General features: G+C 33.1%; 1 protein-coding gene across 2 annotated transcripts in view; it reads right to left on the bottom strand.

The window, feature by feature from the left end:
• Nucleotides 1-3061: 3061 nt before the first annotated feature.
• LOC115217695 (ryanodine receptor) overlaps nucleotides 3062-15000 on the bottom strand; it is a 323697-nt gene continuing 311758 nt past the window's right edge. The window contains exons 87-92 of one of the 2 annotated variants that reach the window (XM_036507726.1): nucleotides 13909-14049; nucleotides 11754-11866; nucleotides 9181-9274; nucleotides 8086-8256; nucleotides 6802-6867; nucleotides 3062-3118 (exon numbers count right to left, since the gene is read on the bottom strand). In XM_036507726.1, coding sequence (XP_036363619.1) covers nucleotides 3077-3118; nucleotides 6802-6867; nucleotides 8086-8256; nucleotides 9181-9274; nucleotides 11754-11866; nucleotides 13909-14049 — 627 coding nt within the window. In that variant the 3' untranslated portion in view covers nucleotides 3062-3076. Of the gene's footprint in view, nucleotides 3119-6300; nucleotides 6340-6801; nucleotides 6868-8085; nucleotides 8257-9180; nucleotides 9275-11753; nucleotides 11867-13908; nucleotides 14050-15000 lie in introns of those variants that run through there. The other variant, XM_036507727.1, reaches the window with a different exon arrangement.

Genomic DNA, 15000 nt, shown 5'->3' with positions numbered 1-15000 from the left:
GCAGAATATACTGATAAAGGGAATTGGCCATAGTGTTATTTTGTTCCTTGTAAACTAGTCAAAATAAGGGGTAAAGAAATGAGGTTGAACTAAGAAAAAAAACTGCATGATACTGATAAACTGATAGGCATCAAAGTCAAAAATCACCCTCTAATCAAGACTATCATGAATATCAATCCTTTGAAAATTATATTAAAACAAAGACATATTTTGATAAAATGGTCAATGTTTTTAAATAACAGAATAGTATAAAAAGGATACCATCAAGAAATTAAATGCCTAAAATGATGGTTTCAAATTTAAAAATGGAAATAATCATATTTCTTCTGATAACTGATGGAAATTCCTTTGGGGTGGAAATTTTTAATATATTTTACAATAGATGTAATTATTGAATCAGACTCAAAAGCAAAAATCATTGTTATATATATATATATTGTTATAATATATATACTTGAATAATTTTGTATTGTATGTTTTAGATTAGAAAATAGAAAAATTTTAGGAAGCATCAAATCTTATGATTAGGAAGCAAGCTTTATTTTGTTTTTTAAAGCTAATTGTTTGTGCTACATTAAGATATTTAATTGGAAACGCAGTTTTCAATGAACAAATTGCATAATGTTTATCAAGCAAAAAGAATTTCTAATTCTACTTCCTTTTCTTATAATTAGAAATTGACTTTTTTTAGTGACAGTAATTTTTTTTGAATACTCAAGACATAATATTTATATAATTAACTAGAGTTGTGGTGGAAAAAAAGGCTAAAAAAGTGAAATTTATTAAAATGAAATGGAATCAGCATAAAAGACTCTGCTTCAAAACTTAATCAGCATATTTATATTAATGTCATTGCATGAATGAGAGAAATAAAATAAATATATTTGTGGCTGTGTGTTTACAACAGTACACAAGCAAGTAAATCAAAAACAAAGCAGCATATACATATGTACATATATCATATTCTCCTTGGAAATATTGTCATCAAAATATTTTATATTAATATTTTTCTAGCTGCTTTAAAGTTACACATTTTCATGTACTGCATTCGTGTTTTCACGTTATTCTGTCTTGTATTTAAAAGTACATACATTAATAGATACTAGATGGTCTATGACAATATTTTATACTGATTGCTAATTTTATTTTGAGGTTTATGTTTTATGTTATGTTTTATAAAAGAAGGAAGGATAAGATTTTAATAAATAATTAAATTAATCAGGTAATAATTGTTAGTAAAGTCTCTAACTTCTGTTTTTAAAAATGTATATACATGAGCATGATATATCCTGAGTGTGAACAGTATGGAATTAACTATCATTAATTAGTATAAATTTTAAAATTATTAAATAATTCCTTTTTAGTTCTTTGTAGAGAATTTACCACTCACTAATGAAACACTGAAATATTTATTTTATTATAGCAATTTAAGTTGAAATTTAGAAAATTATCCTCAAATAAATAATTATATTAATTTTTAAAACTTTATAACATATAGGAGAAAGGTAAGTTGAAGTTTAGATTTTTTTAAATGTTGAAGAGAATATGATATATATATATGTATATATATATATAACAAGGTCAACATTAAACACAGAAAAATTTTGATAATATACACACTAGTGATTTCAATGGTTACACATTGACTTTCAAAGGATTTCTATACAAAGATAGCTAGCAAAGAACCATGGAAAATATAGATACATATAATTATACATAATACAATCATACAAGAACACCTAGCTTTCTAATTAAACATAAAAGATAGACGATTTATATGTTTAGCACTACATCTAGACACTATTAGCAACACACATAAAACTAGCATCTACAGACTGCGGGTGGTGAAAAAGGTACCTTTAGTCGATCCAGCTTTATCTAAGAGTGCATACAAAAATAAGAAATGGTCATTAATGGCTGTGAATTTGTTACGCTATGGGTTGGATCACTGGGCACCTTGAAGACAGTCGTACAATGCTGTCTGAGCTTCAGGCAATAAAATAATCATTAAAATGTTAAGGTGAAAAACAAAACATACAGAAATATATATATATATATATAAAAAAAAAACATTGGGTTTTGAGAAACATTAAAAAAATTACTGAAAAGCATAAACTCTCTAGTTTACTTTTATGATTCCACCATCTGTAGGAATTGAAAGTTATTGAAGAACAGGCATTGGTAAAAAGACTAAGGAGGAAATAAAAAGATTCTCGAAGGCATTGGTTTGGACATTTTTTGAAAAGCTTTTGCTTGGAAATTTTATATTATATTATTTCATATATATATATATATATATATATATATATATATATATATATATATATAATTTTAATTATATATATATACATATATATAATTATAATTATGTATGTATATATACAATTATATATATATATATATATGCATATATGTACATATATAATCTTATATATATATACAGATATGTGTGCATGGTTGTATAATAGATAGATAGATAGATATGCACGTATGTATATATTTATAATTATCTATCTTTCTATCTATCTCTATATATGCATGTATGTATACATAATTAGATATATATATATATGTATATATATATGTATATATATATATATATGAATACATACATACATACATATATACACATATATACATTATTTTAAATAAAAAGTAATTTGAAGAAAAATAATATTCTAGAAATAAGAATCTATGTGTAGATATTAAAAAAAATCTTTCATTTGATAAAGCCTGGTAAAAATACTGTGTAAGTTAACAATTAACAAAGATATTAACATACTAGGTAAATTTTGAGGTTACACTGGAAAAAGAGAAACACTTTTCTATATTTCTAACAGTGATAATACATTATAGTGATAGTATCTATATTACTTAGTGAAAAAATTGGAATGCAGATTTATTTTGAAATACATAAATTACATTTGGTTCCATGCTAGAACTTGAAATTTTGTTCAGTTCACAAGTGTATTTAGACTATATCTATATTTAAAGTTGAATTGTTGATGGATACAAGTCTGTGAAGATGATAAAAATACTGAATATTTAGAAAAATATCATTCATTTACATGAATACTTACATGTGTTGCATTTTAAAGCTTACCTGATTAAATTTCCACTAAATCAATGGTTGTAGAGTTAACAAATTTTGAAATTGAGAATACATAAAACATCGTTTAAAGGGAGTTTAGATTTGATATTTGAAATTTTTAATATATTGAACCTCAATATAAAATGCTTCATAAGATGTGTAATTCATTAAATCTAATTTTAGATATCATATTGTTTAATATGGAGAATGAAAGATACTTAAGAATTTTGTTTAAAAGCTGACATTTGCAAACATACACACATGCATGAATATACGTACACTCTCTCAAACATAAACACAAGGGAAAATGTAAAGCTACTTAGCAATAATGGATAGAACTTTATGTAAAGATTGAGAGGGTGATTCTGAATATCTATTTTATCAAGTCTTTAGAAAGTTTAATGAGAACTAATAATTAATATAAAAAATTCGAAAGAGGAAAAATATTTTAAAACAAGTAAGCAGACTACATGGCTATATATATATATATATATATATATATATATATATATAATTATAGAGATGCATCACCAAATGCCCAGAATAATCTAGCATAAAATAATTGCTGTTAAAATCCTGTTGCATATCTCAATTCTATTTTTGTTATTTGTTTTGGAAGTGTCTAGAAGCAACAATGTAGAAACTTAAGCTTGAAACAGAAATATAAAAGGAAAAAAAAAACAATAAAAATTAATACATCTGCTGTCTGCCAAACATTACTAAACATTGGAGAAATTAAACAGTAGTCAATAATACAACTCACACTTCTCTGACAATGCTGCTTGTAACTTAAACATGATGAATATCACACAAAACTTTTATCAATCATTTAGAAAATAAAATGGTATTTTGTAACTTCTCAGAATATAAATTTGAGAATGAACGTTTTAAAATAGTTTCTTTGGTCTAGAATAATTTCTGTAACCAATAGTGATGTTTTGAAGAATGTTAAAAGACAAATAGTGTTAAAAATATAATTTTATTATCTTTGATTGTTGTGTTTGAAGTTGTTAGTATTCAAATTTTGTATACCTAATGTGAAATACCGATTTCTTATATTGACACAAGTGATTTATAGGGGTGGCAGAATGGGATATTGTATATTTATGCCTTTTCCATAGATGTTAGTAATAAGGGTGGCATGAAATGGCTCCAGTTATAATTGAGTTCCACCAGGTACTTGTCTTTACTATAGCATTCAACTAACATAGCAATACTTATGTTAGTGCTAACATATTCAATGCAGAGAGAATTAAAATGCTAATATGAAGTTATTATGTGGTAAGAAAAAATAAAACAAAATTAGTTAATGACTAATATTTGAATTATTTCAGCAAATTGCAATTATTTTTCATTATATTAAGAACCAATGCTCATATTTTGCTTTACCATTTGATAACTAGTGTTTAATTCGGAAGAGTTTATAAAAATTAAATTCATTTAATGATATCAATATAAATATGGATCCCTAAATCTAGTGAACATATAAAATTAGTATAAAGTTCTCTAGTAGTACAAAATAAAATTCTTTTGGCTAACATGTATTACAGCATTTTTTCCACAACAGAAAGAAGTATGAGACAGAAACTACACAATAATTTACAATAATATGCAAAGAAGTTGTTTTAAAAAGAACTTGATTGTCTACATACACCCACCACTCATAGACACATGCACAAACAATACAGTTACTCATCAAAACTATTTCAACACCAATCCATAAAAAATATTTTTGTGACAATGGAGGGAAAAACAACAAAATCTTCTGTATATACGACTTTTTCTGAAATATTTCAAACTGGTGTTATTTTGAAAATTAATCTTGCTATTTTTATTTTTTTATTTCATTCCTCAAAGCCTTTTCTCATTAACAATATGGAATGAATGATTGCCTCAATATCACTAACAAATACTGAACTGAAAGCTATCATTTGTTACTTAATTTATAATACTGTAGTGGTATTACATCCATTACTTGCTTACCAACACTGTCTCATTTGTCCAACACTTTCTCTAGGTGGTGAACATTACTATACTATACTTCTAGCCATTACTATCTATCTTCCAGGTTACTCATTATTGACATCCAGTACTCTCATTTACCATAAACCATTTGTATGACCATCCATCACACATTCTCTCTCTTTTTCTCTCTCATTTGTGCTTTTCTTCCTCTCAATACTGTCTAGTATTACCATTTCTTCTCATTGTCACCCCAATAATTCTGTCTCTCTTTTCATCCTTGTGCATGTCTCTCCATCTTACTACAGTTCATCCTGTAATCACCTACTCTACTGGTCATGCTTCTCACAAGAAATGAAGACAATACTGAGCAGAAAGAAGCCTTTCTTCTTTCAGGGTACAAACCAAATTCACTGGTTCCTTGATAAAATGCAATCTGTACCCGGAGTAAAAATGTTACTGAAGAAGCAGAAAAAAGGGAATATGAGACATATCCCCTCAGTCCATTGGGAACAGTAGTAACCTTGAATAAGAACTAACACTTAAAGCTCCATGAGGCTTCGGCAGGAGGTGGTGTACTCTTTCACCACAACTTTCTCTCACTCTTATTTATCTATATGTATGCATGTAGATAAATAATAGATATATATATGTATATATACATACAAGTGTGTGTGTGTGTGTGTGTGTGTGTATGTGTGTGTAGGTGTTTGTAATTGGATTGTTAGGTTGTGTGAGGAAAGCATAGAAGTGAAGATATTGGCACCTTACTAATTTTCTTCTCTCACAGCACACGCACACAAAAAAAATTTGTACTAGTGTTGTATTATGTTATTCTTTCTCCAACATTTCTATTATTCTTTCATCAGTTTTCTTTTCCTGAATTTCCATCTTTTCTCTCCCTTTCATGTCTTTCTTTCATGCAACAACACCTCACACCTATACCCTTGCACATACTTTTATCATGTCCTCCACATTCCTCTCACTCACACCCACTGTCTTCTTTCCTTCTCATACACAATACAATTAAATATACACACCAAAACACTACACTAACCTACATTACTATACATCTGCACTTCTACCCCCTCCACCAAAAAAACCCCCACACACACACCATTACCTGTTCTTTATGCAAATCTCAAAAAATGGATGCACTCTTATATATGTGCACTCATACACCAATCCTTCACCCTTCTTAATTCCTTCACAGAATTGCATTCCCAGCTGGCTTCGAAATTCTCAATTATTTTCTTTCCTTCTCAATCACTCTTCCTTCCTTTTTCCTATTCCTCCTATCCTTTTATTCTGATGAAAGACTAACTGCTGAAACGTTAAGACTTGCTTATATTACTAAACTTCCTTGTACAAAATTAACCTAATATAAAATTTGTTAAAACTTGTCCCTCCTGTGTTATCTATTTTCTTTATATTTTTGCTCATTACAGTTCCAATATATTTCTAATGCTTACACAGACCTCTCATCTATCTATATATTTATACACACACACACACACACACACACACACCACACACACACACACACATATATATATATATATATATTATATATATATATATATATATATATATATATATGTATGTATCAAATCCTCAGTTATATTTTAGATTAAGGCATTAATTATCATAGAATAGAATTCTCTTTTTAAATTTCAATATGTAATCAAATTCACTTATTTGATCTCAAATATAAAATAAATGGTAATATGTAAAACACAAATAATTACCTGCAGTGATGTAGTGGCATCATCCCCTCCATCATCATCATCATCTTCATCTTCACCATGACAACTCTGCAAAAAATAATGTTTTGAATTATAGCATTAATCATAGATGTTACATTATTACAATAATCAAATATTTTAGGATAATTTAATATATTTATTTGTTTATATTTTTAATTGGTATCAAAACTCTTATGTTCATGTTTTTGGGATAATGGTATAGTCTTCCCATTAGATTGTTGGTTCCTGTCAAACCATTCAACTCATGCTAGCATGGAAGATGGATGTTAAATCACAATGATGATGATGGTTAAAAATATTTTGATAAAATATTTACAAATAAAAATCTTTGGGAGAAAGTTATGTTTAATAACACTGAAACAAAATTTTGATATATTTTTTGGTCTTTGGTCAGAAAGTGTTATCTTCTATTTGCTTCTATATAGAAATCAAAGGAAATATCTACTAGTCCTTTCAAACTTTGCTTTTGTTACCTGGACATCAATGGTTTGAAACTGACCTATTTTCCATTATATTTCAGACAAGATTCAGCATTGAGTTGCTTAAACAGAAATAGCATTAGAGCAAATATTCTACTCTGTACCACAGATTTGTTTGACTTTAATCACTTGAACATACCCCTTAGTAGCTGACAATATGTGCATCTCTGATCATGAGCAGGAATAGTGGGGGAACATCGTAGCCATGTGTTGAGAGAGATTCTTTGGAGTTTGAATAATATCATAACAAAAGCAAAGTTTGAATAGTAGCTATTTTTCATATTTTCTAGGGGTAAGCAAATAGAAAATAACAATTGCAACCCAAGGACAAAAATCGTGTTACACAGTGTAACTGTATTCAGTATGAAAAAAAAAACCCTGATTTTTTAATGATTGGATTATGTTTAATATCCCAGCACATCTATGGTCTTTAACTGGCACTCCTTCAGTTATGACAATGAAGGTTCCAGTCGAGCCAATCAATGGAACATCTGCTCATGAAATTAACATGCAAGTGGCTGAGCACTCCACAGACACGTGTACACTTCACATAGTTCTCAGGGAGATAGCGTGGAACACAGAATGTGATAAGGCTGATCCTTTGAAATACAGGTACTTACTAATTTTTGCCAGCTGAGTTGACTAGAGCAATGTTAAATAAAGTGGCTTGCACAAGGATACAACATGTCACCAGGAATCAAACTCACGGCCCTATAATCATGAACTGAATACCCTAACCACTTAGCCATGCATTTTTACACAGCAAATAAAAATGTATTTCACTTACTTTACTCATTATATCTGCATAAGCCATATAGAGTTCGTCAGCTTCGAGGCCATCACTTTGTTCTTTGGTTGCACCTCGACATAATGCAATGATTAATTGATTGAGAGGATCTGGTTTTTTGTCTTCCTCTACTTCTTTCTTCTCAACTTCTTCTTCTTCCTCTTTAGCAATCTGAAAATAAAAAAAAGAACAAAATCATGTATAATAAAATAAGTTATGCAATAAAAATACAAATTTAGCATTATATTCATGATTAAATATTGTTTTATTATGAAGCTGAAATGTGTATAAGTGCAAGTTCAAGCTCTCACACAAATGTGCACACACACACATAAAGGAGCACTCCGTCAGTTACAACGACGAGGGTCCCAGCTGATACAATCAACGGAACAGCCTGCTCGTGAAATTAACGTGCAAGTGGCTGAGCAATCCACAGACATGCGTACCCCTAACGTAGTTCGCAGGGAGATTCAGCATGACACAGAGTGTGTCAAGGCCGGCTCTTTTGAAATACAGGTACAACTCATTTTTGCCAGCTCTGTGGACTGGAGCAACATGAAATAAAGTGTCTTGCTCAAGGACACAACGCATCGCTGGGAATCGAACTTACAACCTTACAATCGTTAGCCGAATGCCCTAACCACTAAGCCATGCACCTTCACACACACATACACATACAATATATATACATTTCCCCACAAATCACATGCATACACAAAACACAAACATGCAGAGTATAGTAATTATCATTATTATTTATTTAACAGTTTCTCTTTCCCCTCTAAATATGCATACATACAGGCACACATAGATTTTTCTGTTATTGAAACTAACACAGAGTTTGTCTTACGACTTGAGTTTCACATCTCTGTGACCTCCAAGGGAAACAGTGGCCCGAATCAAATTCCAGAGGCATGAAATTCAGATCATGAAACAAACACAGTTTCAATAAAACTACCATATCCTCTACACCATACATCGAACATATCTTTCTTATCCATTTCACATGAAGCAACATACATATACATGTGTATGTGTGTGTGTTTGTGTGTGTGTGTGTGTGTGTGTGTGTGTGTGTATAAAAGTATTACTTACAGTTAGATCTTCAATAAGAACATTTTTACTGACTTCTTCTGTTGCAAGCCACGTTAGTCGATACGCCTTCAAAAATAGGTTCATGGCTCGATGTCTAACAATATTAAAAATAATAATGATAATAAAAAAAAAAAAAAAAAAATAATAATAATATAATAATAATAATGATAATAATAATAATAATAAAATGAGAAAGCAACCATGCTTTGGGCTATGTCAACACGTTCAGATAGAGAAATTAAGGCAAATAGGCCAGATATAGTTGTCAGAGAGAATCAAGAAAAAGTGCTTTCTAATTGATGTATCAATACCAACAGAAGACAACGTTTCTCAAAAAGAAATGGAGAAACTTTCAAAATACAAAGACCTAGAAATTGAGGTAACCAGAATGTGGAGTCTAAAAACTGAAACAGTTCCTATCATAATAGGAACATCAGATATGATAAAAAAATATTCAGACAAATACATAACAAAAACACTAGGACTTACAAACACATATAACATACACAAAATTGTACTACTGGGCACTGCACACATCCTACATAAAACACTTTCAATACAGTAACAATAAGAGTATAACAACAAATCACAGCACATACCCAAAGCACACAGAGCTACGCTCGGTAGTGCAGGGAAAGAACATGATAAAAATAAGACTAAGTACTGTGGTTGAGTGTTTTGAGTAAAACCTTTCTAGGTGGTGACCCATATGATCACAGTCTAGTGACTGAAACAGGTAATAGATAAAGGAAAGATAAAAGATAGCTGTCTGGCATGATCGATGTATCAGCCATGACCTGTCTGTAGATTGTCTTAAAAATTTCATCAGAAATTTGAGTGTAATATATGAGTCTGTTTTAATAAAAATAACTGGGGGTGTGACAGATTAATTTCATTCAGTCTACCAACTGACATTTTCCTTTACCATTTTCATAATAAACAAATACTAAATAGGTCAGTGGAGGCACATGGCTTAGTGGTTAGGGTGTCAGCATCATGATTGTAAGATTGTAGTTTCAATTCCTGAACTGGATGATGCACTGTGTTCTTGAGCAAACCACTTCATTTCACGTTGCTCCAGTCCACTCAGCTGGCAAAAATGAGTAATGCTGTGATGGACTGGTGTCCCGTCCAGCTGGGGAATGCATACGCCATACAAACCAGGCAACTGGGCCCATGAGCCTGGCTAGGCTTTAAAAAAGGGCACATTTATTTTATGGAGGCATGTGGTTTAGTGGTTAGGATGTCAGCATCATGATCGTAAGATTGTGGTTTCGATTCCTGGACCGGGCAACACGTTGTGTTCTTGAGCGAAACACTTCATTTCATGTTGCTCCAGTCCACTCAGCTGGCAAAAATGAGTAACGCTGTGATGGGCTGGCATCCCTTCCAGCTGGGGAACACATACGTCATTGAAACTGGGAAACTGGACCCATGAACCTGGCTAGGCTTTAAAAGGGCGCATTTATATTTTTTTTAAATAGGCCAACCAGATTCACTGACCCCCCCACCACCACTAAAAACAGTGTAAATTTAGCTGGAATTGTTTAGAAAAATGTTGATATCATCACAGGAATTATTAGAATAAATATATTTCATTTTTATTGTTCTTACACTCTTGGAGTGGTTGGTGTTAGGAAGGGCATCCAGCTGTAGAAACTCTGCCAGATCAGATTGGAGTCTGGTGCGTCCATCTGGTTCACCAGATCCCGGTCAAACCGTCCAACCCATGCTAGCATGGACAATAAACGATGATTATGATGATGATGATGATGATGATGTATGAATTTTGTAATAGAAATCAGCTCGTTATGATATAAATTATATTGTTGTTTACTTCTTTCAGTGTCTCTACTGGAACAAACTTATGACAAATGAGACACCAGCCATGAATGGCTTGTGTTTTGCAGAGGCAATGTGCATCCTGGCAAATCACATTGTCCAAAGTATTCTTTTTTGGTGCCATGCAAAAAGCACCTGTGTTGGTGCCACATAAAACTGCACTGGTTTCTGATGCCACGTAAAAGGTACTTGTGCCAGTGCCTTGTATAAAGCATCTGTGTTAGTGCCATGTAAAATGCACTCAGAACACTCTGTTGAGGGGTGGTGCCATAGAAACCATGCCAAAACATACAACTAGAGCCTGGAGCAGCTCTCTGCCTTGCTTGTTCCTGTCAAGCCGTCCAACTCATGCCAACATGAAAAACTGATGTAAAATGATGATGGTTATGATGATGATTCTTTTTCTAGCAAGTTGAACGATTTGCATAGAGACTCCCTAGTTGTTTAGTGAAGTAGGAGAAACACCAATAAGAACGAAGATGTGTTTTACAATGACAGAGAGAGAGAGAGAGAGAGAGAGAGAGAGGGAGACTGTGAGAGAGATGTAGAGAGGGAGGGAGGGAGAAAGAGGGGAGGTAGGTAGGGAGATATAAGGACAAGAAAGAGAGAGAGATGGTAATGAGAGAGAAAGAGAGAGGGGGAGAGACAGGGCTTGAGGAAGCAAAATATTTATTGCATTTATAGAATTATTGATGTTTAACTATATGAAATGATAAATTTGTAATTCTTACCTTGGTAAGCCATAAAGTGGAACCATACGGAAACAAGCCATCACAGCACGTTTTCTTTGTGACGAGATGACTTTTCTCCAAGCACCCTTAAGTCCAAGAGATGGATGTTCAACCTGCAAATGTAACAATTCTCTTTAGTTATCATTCATCAAACAGTTCTGAGTTGTTTTTAATACAGATCTAATTTAATACTAATTAACTATTTTACCTGCTCCAGTCATTGGGCTACAGCCATGCTGGAGCACAACTTTGTAGAGTTAGTCAAACAAATCTACTTCAGTACTTATCATAAATCTGGTACTTGTAAAGGTGGCTCCTTTTACCAAACTACTAAATTAAGATGAGGTAAGCAAACCAACATCAGTTGTGAAGTTTTGTGCGTGTATGAGGCAAACACAGAAACATACATGTATATACATACTTTTATGCATACATATATATATATATATATACGCACCCCCCCACACACGGGCAGAAATGTATGTAGACATGGATGCAAATGTATGTATTCACACCCCACCAAGCATATACATTAGTATGCATGTATATATATATATTTGCATAACCCATGCTAGCATGGAGAACGGACGTTAAACGATGATGATGATGATATCATTATCATCATCATCATCGTTTAACGTCCGCTTTCCATGCTAGCATGGGTTGGACGGTTCAACTGGGGTCTGGCAAGCTCGAAGGCTGCACCAGGCCAGTCAGATCTGGCAGTGTTTCTACAGCTGGATGCCCTTCCTAACGCCAACCACTCCGAGAGTGTAGTGGGTGATTTTATGTGCCACCGACACAGGTGCCAGATGAGGCTGGTGAACGGCCACGCTCGGATGGTGTTTGTTACGTGCCCTCAGCACGGAGGCCAGTCGATGCGGTACTGGCTACAGTCATGTTCGGATGGTTTTCTTATGTGCCACCGGCACTGGTACCACATGGATACAAATTCCATTGATGTTCATCTATTTTGATTTGATTTGATCCATATATCATCGTCGTTTAACGTCCGTTCTCCATGCTATATATATATATATATATATTATATATATATATATACGCACCCCCCCACACACGGGCAGAAATGTATGTAGACATGGATGCAAATGTATGTATTACACCCCACCAAGCATATACATTAGTATGCATGTATATATATATATTTGCATAACCCATGCTAGCATGGAGAACGGACGTTAAACGATGATGATGATGATGATGATATCATTATCATCATCATCATCGTTTAACGTCCGCTTTCCATGCTAGCATGGGTTGGACGGTTCAACTGGGGTCTGGCAAGCTGGAAGGCTGCACCAGGCCAGTCAGATCTGGCAGTGTTTCTACAGCTGGATGCCCTTCCTAATGCCAACCACTCCGAGAGTGTAGTGGGTGATTTTATGTGCCACCGACACAGGTGCCAGACGAGGCTGGCAGACGGCCACGCTCGGATGGTGTTTTTATGTGCCACCGACACAGGTGCCAGATGAGGCTGGTGAACGGCCACGCTCGGATGGTGTTTGTTACGTGCCCTCAGCACGGAGGCCAGTCGATGCGGTACTGGCTACAGTCATGTTCGGATGGTTTTCTTATGTGCCACCGGCACTGGTACCACATGGATACAAATTCCATTGATGTTCAGCTATTTTGATTTGGTTTGATTTGATTTGATTTGATCCATATATCATCGTCGTTTAACGTCCGTTCTCCATGCTATATATATATATATATATATATATATATATATATCTGTAAATGTAATATGTGACAATTATGCGGTAGCCAAAAGCTGGAGCAATTTGAATGGGAAATGATGCCCCACCCACCGTATTTGCTAGACATTGACTTATTTGATTATCATTTATTTTACAGTTCTCAAAATCATTGAAATGGAAAAAAATATGAATTCTGTAGATAAGGCCAGAGCAGCACTGGAGAAGTATTTTTCATCATGGACAAGAGAATTTTGGAAGTGGGGCCTGACAAGTCAACCAGATAGATGGAAGAGCATTGTAGAAAATGAAGGAGAGTATATTTTAGATTAAAAAAGAACTTTGGTTTATCTTAATTTTGAAAAATAAAAGAAATATATGGGATGACCCAATATTTGATGCATAAAGAAATAATTGTTAGACATATAGTCATCTCTTACCATATGTAGTCCAAACATAACTCTGGCCATTGATACGATTCTTTCAATACTCTTTTCACTGTTTAGCTCAATATTACTGCTCAACTTGCTGTCTCCTATTTTTCGGAAGAGTAATTTCTGCCATTGCTCTGGTTCAACCTCCTGTAACAAAATGAAAAATGAAGTTTTTGAAACAAATGACACAAAATAAGTCAATAAATACAGGGGATTGTTTAAAATGAAATGTGATGATAAGGAATAGAAATAAATATGTGTTTAGTTATCACTTGAAGTTGAGAATGATTTGAAGGTCAGGAGAGAAACATCAGCTGATTTTCTCATGATTCTCTATTTTATATGAAAATGAAAATAGATGCAGGCGTAGCTATGTGGTTAAGAAGCTTGTCTTCTAACCATGTGGTCTCAGGCTCAGTCCCACAGTGTGGTACATTGGGCAAGCATCTTCTAATATAGTTCTGGGCTGACTAAAGCCTTGTGAATGGATTTGGTGAATGGAAACTAAAAGAAGCCTATTGAGTGTGTGTACGTGTGCGTGCATCCTTGTTTTGATGTCATGTGATAGTTGTAAGCAAGTGTCACTATCATACAAGAAGTATTGCTTCCTTTCTTCCATGGTAAACATGTCTGATCTTGGGAAAATATTACTTTGCTTAGAAACAAGTAAAGGGCATCTGTTGGCAACAAAAAGGGCATCTGGACATAAAGATTTTTTAGACAAATTCTGTCTGACCTTTGCAAACATGGAAAAGTGAATGTTAAATGATGATGATGAGGAAGAATGGAATAGGAAGAATAAGCTGATATTCCTATGCTACTGTTTACTGCTGAACTGCTCTCTGCAAGAGTGGTCTTTGATACTTTTTATGCTTTATGCAAAGAAGAGACCATGCTAACAAAAGGAGTAGGTGTTTATGGAGGGAATGGCAGGGGGTAGTTGGGTTGAGAAGTACCAAGAGATCCAAGAGAAAGAATCTTGTCGAAGACAAAGATCCATGATGACATGAGAAGTGATGAAAGCTGATCTCAGTAGGACAAACCTCTTGGAGGAAATAGCAAAGAATCTCAAAAAATGGCAAATCATTGTATCTGAGA

Source organism: Octopus sinensis, linkage group LG11 (assembly GCF_006345805.1).
Source record: "Octopus sinensis linkage group LG11, ASM634580v1, whole genome shotgun sequence".
Classification (NCBI taxonomy): domain Eukaryota; kingdom Metazoa; phylum Mollusca; class Cephalopoda; order Octopoda; family Octopodidae; genus Octopus; species Octopus sinensis.
The sequence above is the reverse complement of the archived record's forward strand: the minus strand, read 5'-3'. Positions and strand labels throughout refer to the sequence as shown.